Source organism: Miniopterus natalensis, chromosome X (genome assembly GCF_054644295.1).
Source record: "Miniopterus natalensis isolate mMinNat1 chromosome X, mMinNat1.hap1, whole genome shotgun sequence".
NCBI lineage: Eukaryota > Metazoa > Chordata > Mammalia > Chiroptera > Miniopteridae > Miniopterus > Miniopterus natalensis.
In genome coordinates, this window is record NC_142103.1 from 82,860,268 (window position 1) to 82,880,913 (window position 20,646).

The following is a 20,646-nucleotide window of genomic DNA, read 5'->3' on the forward strand; positions in this document are numbered from 1 at the left end:
AACTAAATTATAGTTTTCAAAAGATAAAAAAAGGTCAATGGGGAAAAAGGGGGACATCTGTAATACTTTCAACAATAAAGGTATATTTTTAAAAAAAAGATAAAAAGCAAAACAAAAAAATTCTGTCAGAAAATGGCAGTGTGCTGTGACACCACCTTTAGAAGAGGCCAGAGATAACTATTCCATTGCTTTATTCTCTCTCCTTTCCTCCTTCACTTATAGTATTTGGGCTGGAAGAAACCTTGGTGATTACTCTGATACTATTCTTTCATAAATGAGGACAAAGGCTCAAGGAGGTTATGCCCTTGCCACTGAAGACACAGCCAGTTAGTGTCAGAATCAGTCAAGTCTTATGACCAGGTCTCCTCTGTTCTTATTTAGACAGATGAAGTTTTAGTAATCCTTTTTTTCTATGCATCTGAAGTTAATTCTCCCCTTGCTACTCATTGTACTAAACAAGGAGTTCTCAGTGCTGGCTGTAAATAGGATCCCCTGGAAAACATTTAGAAAATATGATGCTATAGCCTCTCTCCATAGATTTTGGTTCAATTGATTGGAGATGGGGCCCTGGCAAAGGTGTTTTTAAAAAAGCTGCTCAGCCTTAGCCGATTTGGCACAGTGTTTAGAGCATCAGCCCGCAGACTGAAGGGTCCCAGGTTTGATTCTGACCAAGGGCACGTACCTTGGTTGCAGGCTCAATCCCCGGCCTCAGTCAGGGCGAGTGCAGGAGGCAACCAATTGATGTATCTCTCTCACACTGATGTTTCTCTCTCTCTCTCTCTCTCTTTCCTCTCCCCTCCCTCTTTCCCTCCCTCCCTTCCAATCTCGCTAAAACAACAAATATCCTCCGGTAAGGTTAAAAAAAAAAACCTGCCCAGGTGATTTAAGCATCCATCCAAAGTTGAGGATTACTATTCTAGACTAAAAGAAATTCTAGTGCTTGTAAGAAATACAAGAAGGAAAACTCAGGGTGTTAGCATAGAGTGGCAGCTGATAGCAGGAGAAGTGCCTCAACATGGCTTCGCTATGGCTTTTCCACCAAACTGAAAGAATCAGTGGTCCCCAGGACATGTCTCCCGGATGGTCTGCAGAAGAAAAAGTGGCCAAATCAAGCATGACTTCATGAGGTTATCAACAAAGAAACTGACCTGTACCAGTTTAGAAGGTTGTTCCTTTAGAGCAAATTACCTTCACATCCATATCTGTCACTAGGTGGTATTAAATGTTACTACAACCTAGGGGTAAACAAGGAAGGACAAGCAACAAAATACTGATAGACTCTCTGCTCCCCCCTTTCACAGAATGAAATGTCTGAAATAAATCCTTTTAAACAAATTTTTCTTTTGATGAGATGCCCCTGCTATCCTTTATCTATAAAATCCTTTAACATTAACTCTTATTAATGAAGTGCATGGACAGAGAGTTGAGACTGAGGCAAGTAGTCTACTAAGAAGTTAAGAATCACAGCAACAACCTTTTAACAGCCTGCCCTTACTCTTCAGGAAACATCACTGCTGTGTCTGCCCTATTGGAGTAAAGGTACCCAGCACTGGTTCTGGTAGCTGATACTTGGCAATGCCTCAACCCTCTGTTGAGTGGAGAAGCTCTGGCTTAGCTCAACTCTCTTAGAACTGAACCAGGTTTAGAGAAGAGTGTGCTCATGCATCCACAGCCAAGTTCAAGGAGACAGAAAGTATTTCTCCAATGTGAACTTGGAGATGAAAGGCTGCTTATGTTTGGGATGCTGACTTGCCCACCAAAGCTACACATCACACGCTTGAAGAGATTTCTAAGACAGAATTCAAAACTGGAACAGGGTGTCTTGCAACAAGGATATAAATGGCCTATTGGAACAGCTGGCCACTGCTTTCTCATCATTTACCTCAGGGGACCAGGACTGATTTTTTTGTGCCAGGCTGTGTTTAGGTTTGTTTTTCCCTCTAGGGGATTAAAGGGTGGATTATGTAAGAGTCTGGACTAAAATTAGAGTCAATGACTATTGAGGTCTTGTCTGTGGCTTCAAGAAAGGCCACTTTGCTTCCATTTGATTTATATTTTTACCAAAAGGAATTGAAAAAGCAGTATGATATTGTGATATACTCACCAGTTTCAACATCCATGGACTACCACGGCAGGTAGCGAAGCATCCAAACAGGCCAAAAACAACGATGGTGGTGCCAGTTCCAATGAGGACATAGGGGGCATTTGTGGAGTTCTCAGCAATGAGGGAGATATAGGTGCCCAGAGTGAGTTTGCCCCAGACTCCAACGGCCAGCAGGATCACCCCAGTGATCTGAAAATGGGAAGGGGGGAGAAGGGAGTGTGAAACTGCTGCTGAGAGAGGTGATGATCAACACAAAACAATGTGGCCTGAACCTGACAACTCCAGTTTCCATGAGCAAATTGGCAATTGCTCTAGGATTCCCTAAAGTCATGGGAAAATGTTGCAGGCCATTAACTAATGCCATCATAGAACAAAGACACTTTGATTTTGTACAATTAGATCTGTCTCTCACATAATCCCATATGCAGTTACTATATTAATCTGAAGTGAAGCCAACAACAAAGAACTTTTCAAGCTGCTTAAAAAGTATATCCTAATACAGTCCTCAGAGATATTCCAGGCCTGGTCTGAGAGCCGCTGCCTGATGCTGAGCTGGGTATAACCCCAGTAATAATGTCAGCCACCCTCTTCAATGATTTGTATGTACATAGTATGTTTTAAGGTCATTTCACATGTTTTGAGCAACAAGGTGAATTTCTTTCACTATTTTCACAAAAATCTCTACAAAAGCAAAACATTCAAAATATTTTTGAATCCCTGTTGATTCATCACCTTATTTATAATACTTTATTCAATATAAAACAAGAGAAGAATCCAAGTAACTCCTGGAATTAGCTTTAATGTGATTTGTCAAACCCTACTGATCTAGGCCAAAAGAAATCCTCACAACAGCATTTCTAAACTCTAGAACCTTGGGTCAATTGGGCCCTTACTTCAAAAGATAGACTTGGGGCTGCATGCTATGCCTTACTCTCCACCCCCTGAACTTTTAGCTACCAAAGCCAATAGTTAACTGTGTCTCTATCCTTCTAGCTGGCCTCTCCTTCAGTTTACCAGTAGCTTAGAAACTTATTCAAACTAACAGCCCTCTGCTACCACTTCTGACACCTTAAGAGGCCCAAAGAAGCCTGGTTGTCCAAGGGAACTCCTTCCCAGTTTGGTCTCACCCTATCGTCTAATGTCCCATACCAAATGCCCCAGTTCTCTGTCCAGTCTGCCCACTCAAGTGAGGAAGCCAGATGAGAAACTGGAGAAAACCAGTATGATACAAATCAATACCCACCTCACCAACATTTCCTGTCAATCAACACAGTGTTCACTGTTCTATAACGTCTGTAATTGAACACCACCAGATACATGCTACGTGAGGAACCAAACAGCTGGGCCAGTGAAGATGCCAAAGCCTCTCTCCTTTACGTTCTGAAAACTCCTTATGCAACTTGGAGCATCACGCTCCACCATCAGATATTTCCTCTGTGCAGGTAAAAGAATGAACCCTGAACTTTTCCCCATATCAGGTGAGAGTGGGTTCTACGAATGTGGGGGGAAGGGTTCAGTAGAAACAAGAGTTTGGTGATATTCCCTTATCCCTACCCCCAAAAGCCTTTCTACTTTATGGAAATATCACCATGAAAGAATTAAAAGCTTTAAATCAGAAAAAGATTGAGGAACTAATGCAAATTTTATAAGGTAAAGGTAAATGGCTGTGATATAATCTTGAGGAGAAAATATTTGACACTAATATTTGGGAGCTGGTGGCCCAGTGGAGGTCTACTGCCTTTGAAAAGTTCCAATGGAAAAGACGTGAATTAAGAATATCAAGATCGCAAATATTGCTAAGAGTTCCAAGTCCTCTGCTGACACCTGGTGGTTGCTAAAGAAAGTGCCTTCCTTGAATAGTCTCTTTGGCCATATTCCTCCAAATGGAAACATAAAAGTTTTTCATCTACCAGAATCAAAATTGAAGATTCATCTCTCCACTCATTAGGGGTAAGAACACATGGAACATTAGGTAGACATGACAGTGCCTAAGCTATCTTTTATTACTCAGTGTTTAGCACAGTGCCAGGCACAGAGTAAATGCTTAATAATCATTGAGAAACAAATATATTTCATTTCTCTGAGTTTTAGAACCTCTAATTTATAAAACTGAGTTCGTCTAATGCCAAATACTTACAAAACTTCTCCATCAGGTAAATACTGTGAGGCAAGTTAAAATGGAGCCAAAAAGGAACTTTCTCCCCTACTTCCCACTCTAGCATTATGTGCCTAAAGCTGTAAATGTCACAATGTAAATGTGTTAAACAAAACCAAAAACTCAATCAAACTGGTCATGGTTTATATAGACTGACTATAAGTCTCATCTAGAGGCTTGCAATTTCATGAGACTGTTCCCAAAGATTCAGTAACACTTCAGACATACACTGAGCAGTTGCAGTCTGTACATTACCATTGCCAGTCATTATTGGTATGTGATTGTTTTGTTTGTTTGTTTGTTTTATGGATGTTAACTAAATTTACTGATATAATAATTTCACAATATGTACATATATAAAAACATTATGTTGTGCACATTAATCTTATACAATGCTATATGTCAATCATATCTCAATAAAACTGGAAAAATATTTTTAATTTATAAAATAATGTTACTTGATTTTGAAATGTTCACTTTTGGAAGTAGATTGCCTTTTTAGAAATTTATCTTAATTGTTGAAATAAAAACATTTCTGATGGACTAGTTGTGTTTGGAAGCCCAATCTCCACATATACAAGGCCTCTGCATACACCAAACCCACCTCTTCAGCCACATCTCCCTCATGACTCTGTACATTCTATGTAGCCCCAGGAAAACTGGACTGCTCTCTGTGTACTTTCTGTACTTTATTGCTTCTCAACCTTTGCTCTCGATGATCCTATTACCTAGATTTCTTACCCTTCCTATCACTACCTGTCTGCATCCTAAACTCTTTCAGTACACTGTACCCACTTATCCCAGCCTCCTTAAACAGAACTTATTCTGTAGTATGCTGCTGTTCATTGTGCCATGCCCTATCCTCCTCCCATGCACATCCAGTACAGTGATTCTCTTAAGGGCAGAAGCTGTGTGTCTTGCACATAGTCACTGTCCAGTATGTTAAATTATTGAATAAGCAACCAATTGTAGATAGGAGAAGGGGAAAGTTTTATGTTATCTATCCATCTACTATACCCTCTGAACCTCTCTGAAAACCTATCAGAAATGGTAAGAATGCCAGTCTGTGCGGCATTGTAATCTTGGGAAATAACAATGTTAGAGACAAAGAAGAAAGGGTTAAATAGTCAAGGGAGAAAAATGTAGTGCACCCCTAGGTGAGTAAAACCATATTTGGTGGTGGTAGTGGTGGTTGACTTAGGGTGAGTATTTGAAATAATTGCCAGGCTGTGTGAGAGAAAAAAAACTACAGGCAAAGAGCTAAAGATCCATTAAACACAATAGACTAGTGCTTTCTCACATTTTTACTACTATAATAATGCTTCTTACTAAGGATAAGAAGCATACAAAGACAAGCCAAAGACAAAAGTCATTGTTATCTGTATGATTTTTCCTTGGTTCCTGTCAACACACACATACCCACCCATACACACACCTTCGCAAGCACCCCCAGGGTGAAAAGCAAGGGACATGTTCTTTTGACATCTCTCTTCTGCTTTTGGGTGCAAGGAGTAGGTCCAGAGCTTGCCAAATCAAGTTTGCGTCTCAGCTCCTCAGAGACCTCATATTTCTAAATTAATCATGAAAGTTTTGCTTTTCTTCTCAGAAGAATCAATTAGCAAGCAGCCAATAGCGTGGTTGAGAAGGGAATAGATTAGATTCCATGAATAAACAACATGAGTGGCCTGGTGAAGGCACCGCCACCACCTTACATGTCCCACATCAACCGCAAGCCAGGAAGGCAGGCCCAGGATCCACCAGCAGTTGTCAGGCTGAGGCTCTCAGTCTCTTTTTATTCCCAGCATCTTACGGCGGCTCGATATTATCTATGTGCTACAGTACAACTCAAAATATATGGGTAGCAGAGTATCCCAGCTACCTCTGATTTAAGTTTGATGATGAGGCTGAAGAACTACAACGGAAGCGTCAGAAAGGGAAAGTAGGTCAGAACTAAAAAAGCTTTGCCAATATACCAAGGGGTATCTGAAACGCTCTGGAAGAGACTTATGGAGGTTTATTTTCATCCTGAATAGGATGTTGGAGAAACAGGCAGCAACGATAAATGATTCCCCTTGCTTCTGCCAGGTCAGCACAGCTAACGCTAGAAAGTCTCCCTACCGTCCTTGCAGTGTCCTGATCCTCAATGAGAAGCCAGGGATACTGTGCTTTCATGTTTCTTGCATTCCCAAAGGCATTTTACTTGAGCCCACTCCCATTTGTTCTCACAGACCACAAACCTTCTGGTTAAACTGCAGCAGCTCCTCTCATGACCATGAAAGGCTGTGCCATGTGTGGGTCTGCCAGAGTGAAGTTCATATATTATTTTTCTTTAATTGCATTATACACAAACTATAAATTGTGTCATCAGAATAACATCTATACGTTCATTTAGAAGATAGGGTTCATGAACTATGTATTATACAATTATAGAAAAATACAATAGAAAATTGAATTATAAAAGCACAAGCTACTTGGAAAACCCTTCTCCCCCCGAAGGAGCCATATGGGAGAAAAAGTACAGGACCTAAAACCAGCCAAAAGAAACACACAGAAGAAACTGTAGGCAGAAATCTCAGCCTAACAGCTTTTTAGGGGAAAGCCACAATTCAATCATCCCAGAAGTTTACTCTCAATGACTACACACAGAGGTATTATAAAGTGTTCTTCCCCTACTCCAGAGCATTCTATAACTCAGGAAAAATGCATGACAAAGAAACTCCATACATATTATTAATAATTAAAATACAGGGTACTTGAAAATAGCTCGTAAGTAGAAAAGTAGCTAACAAACTATGCTTTTGGTTTATTCTTACTTGAGCATGTATGCTGAGGAGACAGCAGGGAAGGTTGTCTTTACACAGTGTTCTGACCTGATTTTGTAGAGGTAGATAAAGCAACCGGAAAGACAGAGAAACCAGCTGCTTTTATAATCTTGTGGTCTTCTCTTTAAATTTAAAAAAGTAACAGTGTGAATCTGCCACATTTACAACTTAAGATTTTATTAAGAATTATTTGTGTAAATACTTAATGTTTTAAAATGGACTAAGAACCAGAATTTATTGGGGCTTTTCAGCAGGCTTGAGAACTCAGCCAAGATGAGTGGCAAAAGGGGACCTAGTATATTTAAAAGGTATGAATGGACGAGCTCTTGGCTGGGGGTGAGAATATTAGGGTTTCAGTTGTAGTTTTGTCACATACTAGCTGTGTGATCTTGGGCTGATCAGCTAACCTTTCTGGGCCTCAGTTCCCTGTTCAGTAGGACCAGGAGGTGAGCAAACCTGATTTTCAGTGTTTCCCCCATCTCTAACATTCAACAACAAATATGAATCTCAAAGTTGACATGTTTATTTACTCTGAAATATATTTATAGATGTGCCATTGGGAAAATAAATACAAGAAAGTTTGTAAGGTTCCTCCTGTGACTGACAAACCATCAGCCGTGGGAGTAGAAAGTCAGCTCATTTCTGTACTTGAAGCCCACTGTTCTGCCAGCTTTCCAAGGTGACAAGTGGTTGCGGGGACATGCACAGGCAGTCGGCCATTGTAGTTTTACAAAGACATCCAAAAATTCATAAGCTGACTGACATGATAACATGCTTTCCTTTTCAATAAGGATGACACTGCTATCTTAAGAGCAACAAGACATATGCTTTGAGCTATTTCTTTCTAGGCAAGTATGTTAGCCAATTCAATCATTTTCTCACTTTTATGTCTACGTGTACGTGTGTGGAAGAGAACACACAATACATGATGGGTAGACCAGTGGTATCATTAAAAATGGATAGGGAAGTTGAGAAGAGTGAGATAATTAAGAGGATTTTAAATACTGATTTGTTAAAACTGAATTTGAGAACCAATAGGAAACCCATCTGGTCCAGACCCTGTTTTTTGTTGGTTTTGAGGTGACCGAAGGCCAAGGCAACACAGATAACATGTTATGATGTCAGTTGTAGATGTGGGGCTGGAGTTCAGAATTTAGGAGTTCATTAGAACTGCAGGTGATGGTTGAGGCCAGAAGTGACAGCTCAAGGAACAGTGTGTCTCAGGAAACAGAAGCAGAGGATGGTTGAAAAGACAAGGGTTAAGCCTTGAGGAAGATGAGCACTAGAACATGAGAGGACAACACTGGAAGACAGGAAATAGTGAGGAGATGCAGAACAGAGTGGACACATCTACAAAGGTAGCTGCTAATAGGAAAAGTAGGAGACATGGAAGAGAGACTTTTCTTTTGCTTCTAAAGACTTATTGGGAGGTTGGGGGGACACCAGCACAGTTCATTGACCCCAGGTATGTCAATGAGAAGACATGGTACTCTTTATTTATATACCCAGTATAGCCCACCAAGATTATATTTTATATTTAAATATTTGTATTTAAATATTTCATCCTATAACCAATTCATAGAATTCAAGTTCTAAGAGCTAGGTCATTTGTCACAAACTTTAGCTTCCATTTGGATTTTATCAATGACCATATAGCCAGGGTCTGAAGCACATATTGTCTAACAGATCATAGATGCTTTTGAAAATATGTATATTGCTTTGAATGGCACTATGAAAAGTTAGAAATTCCAGCTCTGGCTGTGGGCCTACCCCAGCATCTTCTTCACCTGTGTAGTGAAGAAGCTAATCATATCATAGGAAATGACTCCAAGAATGCTTTAAGTCCAGTAAATAATGCTTCCTTCTCCCAGATGTCTTCAAAATACAACTGCCAGCTTGCACCAGTCATATTGCATATCTGTGCCTTAGTTCTTCATCTGTGAAATGACAGGACTGGCCCCAGTCTCATCTACAGGAGTCCTTCCAGTACTTAAGTTTTATCTGTCTCCTTGAATTGACTAAATGGTCCTCAGAAGGGCCAAGGTCAAGCCCAACTGTTAGCTAGGATGCAGACCACACTAGTCAGCAGCATTTACCAAGGGCCTGTGCTGGCTGGACTTTGTAGTCAGTCTGGGGGAGTCTAGCTGGCGAGTGGCTCAAGTAGTTGACTGGCTGGAGACTGAATAATCTCTAATGGTCTAAAGGCCCAGGAAGTGGTAGAAATCAGTCAATATGGTAATAGTACTTCCTGAATTCAAAACTGGGTCTGAACATGATAGAGACATTTGAAACAGGCCTATCACAGAAAATCAGGGGTACACAGCTGCTAAAATAATAATAAAGGGTACTTTATTAAAATAGCCTTTTACTACTTAAATAATTAAACTCCTTCCAATGAGGCCCAAGCAGTTCCACCTTATACTTAATGCCATTATTCAACAAAGGGTCACAGGATATTTCCAAACATGTTATTAAGAACTCTGTATATCTCACAAGGAAATGAGAAAGAGTGAACATCCCTGAATTGGTTTCTCATTTTCCATATATTACCCTACAAGATTCGGGATTTTTGGTCTCCTCCCTCTTAAAAAAACAAAGCCACAAAAAAGACCCCATAAGCAAAAAAGAATTTCACTCTACACTTATTAGCACATTAAGAAATGTTCCATTATGCCAGGGAGAAATTTTAAGGCAGCTTATTCTGAGCTTCTTGGCATTACTTTTTGAATATATGATGAGTTCTCCTTGAAAACATTCGAAACAGGACTTAGGCCTTTTAATTACACTATTAAGGTGTGTCTTACTCCAACTTCTAGTTTCGAAGAGCACGTAAAAAGAAAAAGTGAGCAAAACAGAGGTTAAGGCTGTCTGGATACAGCTCACATCTCTGGTTTCAGTGATGACCCAGATATAAAAATAGATGGCATATAGATGAATACCTATTAGTAATTGGGGCCAGCAAAGCCACTTATGAGGATATTTAGGTACTTAGAAATCAGGACCATCTGTAGTGGCTAAAGTGACAGAAGCTTAATGTTTGGAGGATTCCCTCTATGCCACATCTCCTTCATGGAACCCCCATTTGATCTCACTTGTATACAAAATCTTTTGACCCAGTTAACACACACAAAGGCAGGTGAGCGCCAGGAGAATGAACAGCGCTAGCGTCATTAGCAAGTGGCTGACCAAGTGCAGGAAGAGCTGTGGGGAGAAATCATTCCCTTTACTTTCATTCTTCAGTGACCTAGGACTGAATCATCTGTGAAAAGATGGACAAAATTCCCAACTAATAAGGAAATGTATTTTAAAAGTAGTTCATGTCAGTGTAAGCTTATAAACAAGCTACAATTATTAATGTGTTGACAGAAAGTTTCTGCTGACCACACATGTATCATGTTCTGTATTGTTAATTTTGTGTACATCAAGATTTAAAGAGTCTTGTGGGAGGAAATAAGTGATTTAATTAACTTCCCTCTCAACATTCAAATATCCTCCCTACACACATATGTGATACTGCCACCAATAAGACATACAGGGAAAATTCAGATTTCTAACGGTGATAGGGTACTGTGAGGGAAAACTAACTTTAGGTAATGTGTGAACTTGGCAAAGGAATATCAGCCATTTCAGAAAAGCACAAAGAGGACACTTTGCCATCTCTACCTCTACCACTTGGGCCAACCCACCATGTCTCCCTGTCTCCCCCTGTGTCCCATGTTCTGTTCTCAACATAGCAGTCAAGGTAATCCTGTTCAAACCTAAGTCCCATAATATTAATCCTTTGCTCAAAACCCTTCCACACATTTCATCTCTAAGTGAAAGCCAGTGTCCTCAGCCGGCCTGCAAGGCCCTTCTTGACATGTTAGTTCCTCTAATGTGACCTCCACTAGCTGCCCCACTTGCTTACTGGACTCCAGAGTTGTCACAGACCTTATTGCTGCCCCCTAAACACTCCTGGCCTGGTTCCTACATCAGGGACTTATACGTGCCCTTCCCTCTGCCTGGACTTCTGAGATCTCTCATTTCTTCGAGTCCCTGCTCCTCAGTGAGCCCTTCCCTGATGACCTTATTTAAAACTTAGAACTCTGCCCTTCTAGCATCCTTTATTCCTTCCTTTCCCTGCTTTCTTTTTTTTTTCACTGCCCTTATTACCTCTTATCACCTTCAAACACTAATTTACTGGCTTAATCTGTTTCCCAAAATGAATGTAAGTTCTGTGAGGGCAGGGAATTTTGCCTTTTTTATTACTGTATCCCTAAAGCCAAGACAATGTCTGCTCATAGTAAGTGCTCAGTAAATACTTGTTAAATGATTAAATGCAAAATGACAGGCAGGTGAGAAAGTGTGGGAGCTTCAGAGGCCATGAAATCTATTGTCATGAGCACTACACTAAGGAAGCCAAATGGTGGACTTGACTTTACAAGGTCCAGACAGGCACTTGCGCTCAGATAAAAACCTTTTCTTTAGTCAATTTGTTTCTAATCCAGCACATTGCTTCACAAATGTCTGCTTTTGACCAACAAGGGGGACGAAATAAGAAAACATGGGAATGGTTCAGTCTAATCCATCACCACTAATGGAAATGTAATTCAAAGCTCTAAAATTCGAAAACTCCATGAGGTCTGTAATTGATGGTTAGGAGAATGAGCAGTGCTTATACCAGCAAAATTTCTCTTTTAAAAAATGTACAATAGTTGGAGAGAGGGTAGGTCCTTACTATGTACTGGGCACTATGATAAGTGCTCTAATGTTTTATCTAGCTCAATCCTTGTAATAACCCTATAAAACTTGACTGAGGTCTTCACCACTAAGTGACTCAATAGGTACTCAAGGCCCTGGCTCTCAACCACTGCTTTCCCTTAATGTCCACTTAAGTAGTCTGACTGGAGAAGGTACTTTCCAACCCTCTACCGCTAACAGTTCTATGAGAAAACCTTGGAAGCCAGTGTCATGCATCCTGGCACTGATGCCAGATTGGTTCTCAACCCTAAGAATTTGGTTGCTACAATTAAAAAATAAAATCTGCAGGCATAGTCACCAATTTATTTATATAAAAATGTATTCCATTATTTCTACCCTTTCAAGAAGGAAGATCTATAGAAATGAAAACATGTTCTGCTTCAGGCTTGATACTTTAAAAACCAGGAGGGGAAATACATATCCTGATGTATATGTTGTGATGAACCAGAAATGGTAACTATCACAAACAGCAGACACAAATCTGCACAAGCACCAATCTGAAGAATCAATAAACCTTGACATACAAACAGACAACTGTAGCAGATTCTGGGGCAAGTTTAAGAAACTAAAATAGTACTCTGGGTTTGGCCCTGAGAAGAAAAACAAGAGGCTATGGCTGAAATATATATGAGGAGAACCCATTTTGATGCTGTGGAATCATTTGACTTACAAAGCAGCTCTGGCCCAAAGTGATGGGCTGAGCTGCCACCTAAGGCAGTGGCATCTTATCTGCCTCCCCCATAGCCTGCAAGGGGGATGTGCTCAGTCCTTCATAAACTAAGGGCACAGTGCGAAAACACAGTTAACTGTGTGTGCCTGGGATAAATTGTCTTTATTGAGCAGCACTGTGCTCCCTACATGCTTCATCACATTTATTTTTAATCTCTGTTTTGCAGATGAAAAACAGGCTTTGAAAACTGAGGATTTGAAAGGTTTGACAACTTGCTCAAAGTCAGAAAGCTAAAAAGTGGTATAGCCCAAGGTGAAATTCATCTCTGTCTGACTAGAAGGCAGTTTCCCAAACCACCATGATTCTCTGCCTCCTGCGGCAGTGTGAACAAAACAGGGAAGCTCCTTGGGCTGAGGTCCTCCTTGCCCAGTATTACCCAGGCTGTGGCCCTCTCCTCCAGGTAGGTGAGTAATACAAAGGGAAGCCTAGTTTTCTTTACACTGCCTAAGTGATTCTTAAGATGAAGAAGGTAAAGGGGTCAAGTGTACGGTGATGGAAGGAGACTAGAATTCAGGTGGTGTGCACACAATGGAGTATATAGATGTCGTATTATAAAGTTGTACACCTGAGATTTATATAATATTATTAGCCAACGTTGCCTAAATTAATTTTAAAGGAGTGAGTTATGAGGAAACCAGCATTCTGAAACAATTTCCACACATTTTTTTTAGGAAGTTTCTAATTGTCAACATACAGGAAACACAGAAAAAGGCAGAGGGGAGGAGAGATGGACTCTACAGACTGACCCTGTGTACACTGATATTCTCCATTCTCCTTCCTGGGGCATGCCTCCCATGTCTGCTAGTGGGCATGCTCCAATCATGAATGGGGCCGTGCTCCACAAGATTTTTTTATATATTACTTGCTTGGAACACACAATGCACTGTCTTTTGGAAACAGCATTAGACATGGTGCCTGTGTTCTAGGCCTGGCTTTGAAAGTCTATATTTAAGCCAGTATTGGGAAAATTAACAGAAGGAAAGATTTTTGTCTCAATACAAGGAAGAAATTTCTAGTGATAGGCATTGCCCCAAATGGAATGTGTTGCCTTGCAAATGTGACAACTGAGGGTAATCAGTTTTCTGGCTATTTCCACACAGTCTCCAGAGGCAACCATGGATAGGAAGCAAGCAGGAAAAGGCAGAATTGCCTGAAAAGTTGTCTGATCCTATTGTTCAGGAAGCCTAGTGATTTTCCTGGCGAATTATCTCCCCAGATTTTCATATATGAATGAATAGGAGGTTTGCAACACAGGAAACAAGGAAACCATTTTCTAAGACCCCAAGTTACATTTCCTTTGATCTCCAAAAGGAAGTGATAGGCCACCTAATTTTGTTACATGAAGAACAATTGAAATGCCTGGTCAGTGAAATGAGGTTGTAACTAAAATGAGCTGTGTTCTTTAAAAGGGGCTATGGCACTTGAAGAAACATTTGCCCTATTATAATAATAGCTCTATTTTCCCTAGGCAACTATACCATTTCTCAGCTAGAGTAGAAGTCCTGGATGACTTTAAGAATCAGTGAAACTGGTTAGAGATAAATGTACAAAGGCATAGAGGCAACCTTCAGACTTTTCACATATAGACAAAGATTCTGTCCAAAACTCGACATACATTGGAAATAAAAAGAGAAGCTGTTTAATAAGGTGGTATTAGTAATGGTATATTGCACCAGAAATCTATTCCCAATGAAACAACCACATAACTCCTTAGAAGAGCTATGTAATTAGCTCTTGGTTATGGTCATGGGGGCAAATACAACTCTACTGTGTATCCCTGAGGTGTCATAGCTGCCACTGTTGAGCTCACTCCTGCATGGTGCATGCTGGTTCTAACTGCTCAGGCCTCCTGCTCCATTGCTCCCCAGCCAGGTCCTACCTGCGCTCCAAAGCCCAACTAAAATGCTCTTTCTGCCAAGAGGTCTTTCCTGACACTGAAAGACAGTAGTCATTTAATCCTCTTCTGAATGTGCTATCTCTTATAAATGGTCTTTTAACTTGTGTTCTACACCTCTGTGAACGCCTTAGCACAGCCCCAGTAAACAAGTCTCTGGAAACAGATGAGTCCCACTTGGGACTGTGTTAACTATATATATCCTGTGGCATCTAGCATTTGCTTTTGATAACTAAACATGATCAGACAGAGCACTCTGATAATAAATAGGTCTCATCTTAAGACACGGTAATGGGCACCCCGCTTGATGGTCCCTGATGTTGCCCAGAGGGCATAGGATGGGAAGGTGGGTTGGGGAACCTGACCAGTAACAAGGACTGGGAAGACACCAACAATCAAGTGTGGCACTAGTGTTAAAGTCTATTGCATTGCTTCCATGTTGTGCTTTGAAACCAATGTTACTACTGTGATCTTAGGCAAATTAAAAGTTTAGAAAATTACAACCTGGTAATTAGTGACCCCTAAAGACCACTAATATAAACCCCTTCCTTCCCTGAAAGTCACCATTAGCAACTTAGTTTGGAAAGCTAGGCTTGTCAACATAAAGCAGAAATCCTTCCCCACTGATAGTGTTTGCTGAAAGTGATTGGTCCACTGACTATTCTTTAAAGGAGCATGTAAGGGGCCAGAACAGCTGAACCCTCCCTGTACTCCACACAAGCTAATGACCAAGGACACTCTTTTCTGGCCATGGGGGAAGTCACTAGATCTTACCATATGTTTGCACTCAAATCCAAGACACTTACAATGTCCTGGCACACACTGTGAGTAACTCTCACCATGGAACTGCATTGACTTGCAGGCACCATATTCTGACTTCTGAATTCAATGGGCATTATTTTGCTAAACTCTTCTTTCAACTCATTTTGTCTTCTGTTGTTCAATCAGAAAGTATTGTAACCGTGGACCATGTGGCTATATGGAAAAGCCATACATGTCACCTTGAGCAAAAGGGAGGTCTCCTGAGGGCCATGTATGCATCATGTGGAAAGAGGGGCAGACAAGCAGCTGAAAACTCCCAGGACAGGAGCCTAAGAATCTACCCTTTCCTCCCTCTATAGCAAGGGCTCTGCGATATGCTTCTCTTGCATATTTGCCACATTCTTCTCTATCTGTACAGACTGGCTCTCTCTACATAGTGACAGAAGCCTCTTATTAGAGTACCTCCCAACTGAAACATCCAATAGAAAGTGACAAGCAGCCTTGCACACTGATTTCAAATTTGTGGAAAGAATCTGAGGGAGCCATCTCAAGTCAGGTGACCTCTCTGATGCAATCAGCTGTGATGAGGGTAGGACCATTTACCTATGCCCCATCTTATCAGCAAGAACTAGGAGAGCAGATGCTCAGAAAAATCTGTGAGCAGGACCACCCACTGATTACCTGCCACTGAGATGCTTGGTCATCCCTTTCCCTCTTGAATAAAGGAGAGGGTCTCTGAAGCAGTCTACCTGTTTGGCCTCATTTTAATCTGTGCAATACCAGAAAATTGTGGTAGAAGACCAAGCCACTGCCTTTTGAGATAGCCCCATCATCAGCACAGCCCTTTACCCAGAAGGGGCCCTGGGGAAACCCCACTCTGGTAGCCAGAACCAGATTACACAAGCAGAAGCCCTGGCTGCCTAAGAGGGGTGACTTGGGGAGGCCAGATCCTTCCCTCAGCCCCTCCACAAACATTGCTCAGGTCCTTGACCACATATGAGGCTCAATGCCAGGTGACCTCTAATAAATAAAAACACTATCCTAAAGTAGCTTGCCTGTTGCAGAACTCGCTCTATCCTGAAGACCAAAATAGCTCTCTCATAAATGATCCAATGGGGTGGGTGGGATCCTTTGGACACCCTCATGCCTACACTGATCCATTCACCACATCTGGCTAACAGACACAGCTGACAGTGGCTTTTATTACTGTAGCAGGAACTCTACCAATGGGAGAATGAGGGCTCAGCTGTTGGAAGAAAAATGGTCAAATAGAGACAATACAGTACAGACAGAGGTGTCACCTTGTGTCACAATCTGTTAATGTATTCATTTGGAGACTAGAAAGAGCCTTAGGCACAAACAATAGACATAAACATCTTTTATAATACTAGAGGATATTAATTTTTCTAAATAAAAATATACTAAATAAAAGAGCAAGCAAGTTTGGGATTGCACCAAGGGCCCTTCTTACACAATGGGAATAATATAATAGTGGCATTTGATGATTATTAAGTCATTTAAATTGCAAAACCCTAAACTAACCTATGGTGATAGAAATCATAAGAGTAACTATCCATGGGGGTAACGAGACTGACAGGAGGTGGTTCAAGGGCTGATGGAGAGGATCTTTATCTTGATTGAGGTGTATTTTGGGGGAAGACCTCAAAACTCAAGCAAAAAAATAATGGGTGAAAAAATGTTATTATATAATCATTAGAGACAGCAAGAGGAAGAAAATGGCCTTGGATTTTCTGTAACAAGTAAAATTAAAATATCATCTTACATCTGCAATGTGCTTTATAGTTTATAAAGTATTTTCATTCATAAAATTCCATTTAATATTTGTAATGTCCCCAAGGGGCCCACATAATCAGCATGCCCACTTGCAAAATAAAGAAGTAGGTTCAGAGAAAATTAGGTGTCAACCTAAGTTCCACTATCTATAAGTGAGAAAGAACTAAAACCCAATGCCCTGACTCAGAGGTCAAGTCCTTTTGACTACACCACACCAGGAACTTTTTTAAAGTAGTTTTCCTGGTACTTGGTTTAACTTATTGTATTTTGTGTATCTGACTTGTGTCTGACTTGGTTCTCCAAACTATAAGTTTCCCTGAAAAATGAGTTTATTAAGAATATCATCCAAGTGTATAGGAATCAGAGTTGACCATCTGCCCAAACTGCAGGACTCCATACGAACCTAACATCCACTGTGCAGGGCTCTTTAGTATTCAAACCCTAAGAATAAAGACTGAAAATCAAAGGGTTAGAATAATACCTATTCAATTAATACTACTACAATTATGTCACTTTGCAAATTGTAGTTTTGATGTGTCTTGAAATTTTGCAAGTATCCGTCTTGTCATCTTTTTTTTTTTTTTTTTTTAAATATATCTTTATTGATATCAGAGAGAGGAAAGGAGAGGGGGAGAGATAGAAACATCAATGATGAGAAAGTTGTCGATTGGCTGCCTCCTGCACACCCTCGACTGGGGATCGAGCCCACAACCTGGGCATGTGTCCTGACCAGGAATAGAACCCCGACTGCCTGTATCCTAGGTCGACGCTCAACCGCTGAGCCACACCCAGCCGGGCCATCTTGTCATCTTAATAGCATACAACCAGTTGAGGTTAGACACTTGGCCACTGTGTTTTATATTTCCAGTAGCACCCAGTATGGTATCCTACTTACAGCATCCACTTAAGGAATGCTTATTTTGTCAACAGATTTGGTGGTACCTTGTAGAACTTAACAGTGTTAAAAACAGAATCATGTAACAAAATTCTGTATCACAAAAATATATTTCAGTAAAATTCAGGATAAATGTATGGTGATGGTTTATGTATTAACTGCATGTGTTCTCTCCCTTTAATCCAGGTGGGGAATAATTTACAGAGCTTAACCAAAGGTCTCTCACTAGCAAAACCAACCTGTAGAAACTTCTGTTAGAACAGGACAGTTAGGATAATTTTTTAAATGTTTGCCTTTTCAGCTGAGTATAACTAGAAGAAAATCTATAGTTTGGCCAACCCTTTCCAAACTTCCTTGCAGATCTTCTGCCCCAGAGCACCTTAGTGCTCCCTGAAGATCAGATCATTTTCAGGTTGAGTTCTCTTCAAGATGCATATTAGTGCTGTTCTTTCTAAGTGGAGCACAGGAGAATGTAAGTGCTGATTTCAGTGAAGGACCATGAACTCGAGCAACCTGCTCTCCCATGGCCATCAGTCTCTGGCAACCTTAACACACAAATATGCCAGATGTAAAGATGAAAGCAATGAAGTTGCTTGATTGCACTTGTGGTTGCTCTTTCTCTTAAAGACAGAATTTTTTAAAAATCGAGTAACACCCCTATTGAGTAAATCTACCACTTTAACATAATTTTTATAATTTCGGGACATTTCACTTCACATGAACGTGTATAGCTACAGCATATATACCACATATTATGCATGCAAACTGTGATAAAGTCACTAGAGCCAAACTCTTAAACTTACACTCCTTTGGTAAGCACAGAAAATGTCATGCCCTCCTTTAAGATTATCTGGAATTTCAAAAACTCTTCCAGGCAATGATAAGTGTGAACATTCTTTCTCCAACTATACTCATCTCTCTCATCTGCTTTCTGACATTCCCTCTTGAGAACCCCTGTTTTATCCACCCCTCCCAATCTTTCTACTTTATTCCACTGCCACCTGAGGGAAAAAGTGAAAACAAATGCCATCTTCACAAATCGCACAGCTACCATAGTAATTTGTATTAGCCAAATTATCAAACAAAATTTACTAATCAAAGCCACAGCCACATTCAATTGGCCATAAAATCTTGCAGCCTTTCCTTTCTTTAGTAAATATGTAATACAAATGATATTATAACAAAAGCTCTAAAAACTATATCTATACTTCTTTGCCAGAAGGCTTTTCCCAAAGTTTCACAATCTTTATGGGCTTCATTAGAAAGTACACCAACTATTACTAGATTAAAAACCAGAGTTTTAAGTCTGATCAAAAAAAGTCTGGAACTTGCCAGGTCAGTAACTCACTGACAGGTGACTGACAAGAAGTACTCTAACTTGAACGTTAATTGGGCAGACACCAAAAAACAATTCGACACTTCTGAGTTCTTCATGTGTACAATGGCTTTACTTTATTACTTTGATGAGTGGTTTAAATAGATAATATGTCTAATATACCATTCAGGCCTGGTAAGTAGATAGTGTTAAACAAAAACTGTGGTTATCCCGTTGTTGTTGTTGTTGTTATTATTATTATTAAGCTATTTCAAATATTTCCACAGCCATAAATTCAACCAAGAATCTGTACTGCCTTGAATCCTTTTATGTTCTGAATTGCCTCTTGGGAGTCTTTTCTTTTGTTATGTACCTAGACAGTTATGAATCCAGAGGTCTGCTCTGGCTTTTAAGAAAATTAAACCATATTGGTTTACAGTCAGAGAATACACACCTCCTCACTTCCTGCACAGTCATTTCTGCCTAAAGAAAAAGCTTGTTTTCATTCATTTGCAAATCCCTGATAAGTTGTTTTAAACTGAACTCTTTGGAAGAGGTGTGAAGTTTGTCAGCACCTTTGTCTGCAGGTCTGCCTTAGCATTGCTCTGTGGAGACCCTGTTCAAGGGGGTCAGGCCCAGCCAGCCAGTGATGGGCTCAGAGAAAGGAAGCACTAGAAACTCCTGGAAACCAGCAAAGCTCCCCAAGGATGCTCCCTTTTCACCCCTAGCCACCTCGGGTTCTATACACCACAGGAGCAATGGGTGGCCCAAGTGAGCTCAACATGAAGTGTAGATGAGGTGTTGATTTCACTAGAAACACTGAGGTCATGACATTTCCTAAAGCCTCACTGGATACCACATTAGAAGTCACCCACTGTCAGGAGGGAGACAGTGAGAGACAGGAGGCAGCAGTGGACATGAGAACAGGTCCAGCGGCAGTCTTCCTGGGTTACAATAGTTGTGTCTACACTGCTTACCATCTGAGAGACCTTTGGCAAGTTACCTGTGTGTGTGCCTTCCCTCATCTGCAACACGGGGTCAGTGATGACAGTATTTCCTTGATAGGGTTGATGGGAGGATTAAGTGAGTTAATGTGGGTAAAGTACTTAGAATACTACCTGGTGCATCAGAAGCACTCAATCAGTTAGCTATTATCTTCATCAACATCATGACCTAGTCCAGGGGTGGGGAACATCTGGCCCGTGGGCCCTATATGGCCCAAAAAATCATCTGGTCTTCCCTGCTAAGGTAACCGCAGGCAGGACTCGAAATTCAATAAATCTAGGAGCTTTTATCATAGCTAATTTTTAAATTGATAATTTCGTATGGCCCATGAATGATGTTATAAATATCCAAATGGCCCTTGGCAGAAAAAAGGTTCCCCATCCCTGATCCTAGTCCAACCTCCACAATTTCACAAATAAGGTTACTGAGG

At 40.6% G+C, this 20,646-nt stretch overlaps 1 protein-coding gene across 1 annotated transcript in view; it reads right to left on the bottom strand.

Annotated features, from left to right (window-relative positions):
* Nucleotides 1–20,646, bottom strand: part of TSPAN7 (tetraspanin 7) — a 122,749-nt gene that overhangs the window by 19,821 nt on the left and 82,282 nt on the right. The window contains exon 2 of the mRNA XM_016197027.2: nt 2,105–2,293. Within this exon, the coding sequence (XP_016052513.1) occupies nt 2,105–2,293 (189 nt within the window). The remainder of the gene's footprint in view (nt 1–2,104; nt 2,294–20,646) is intronic.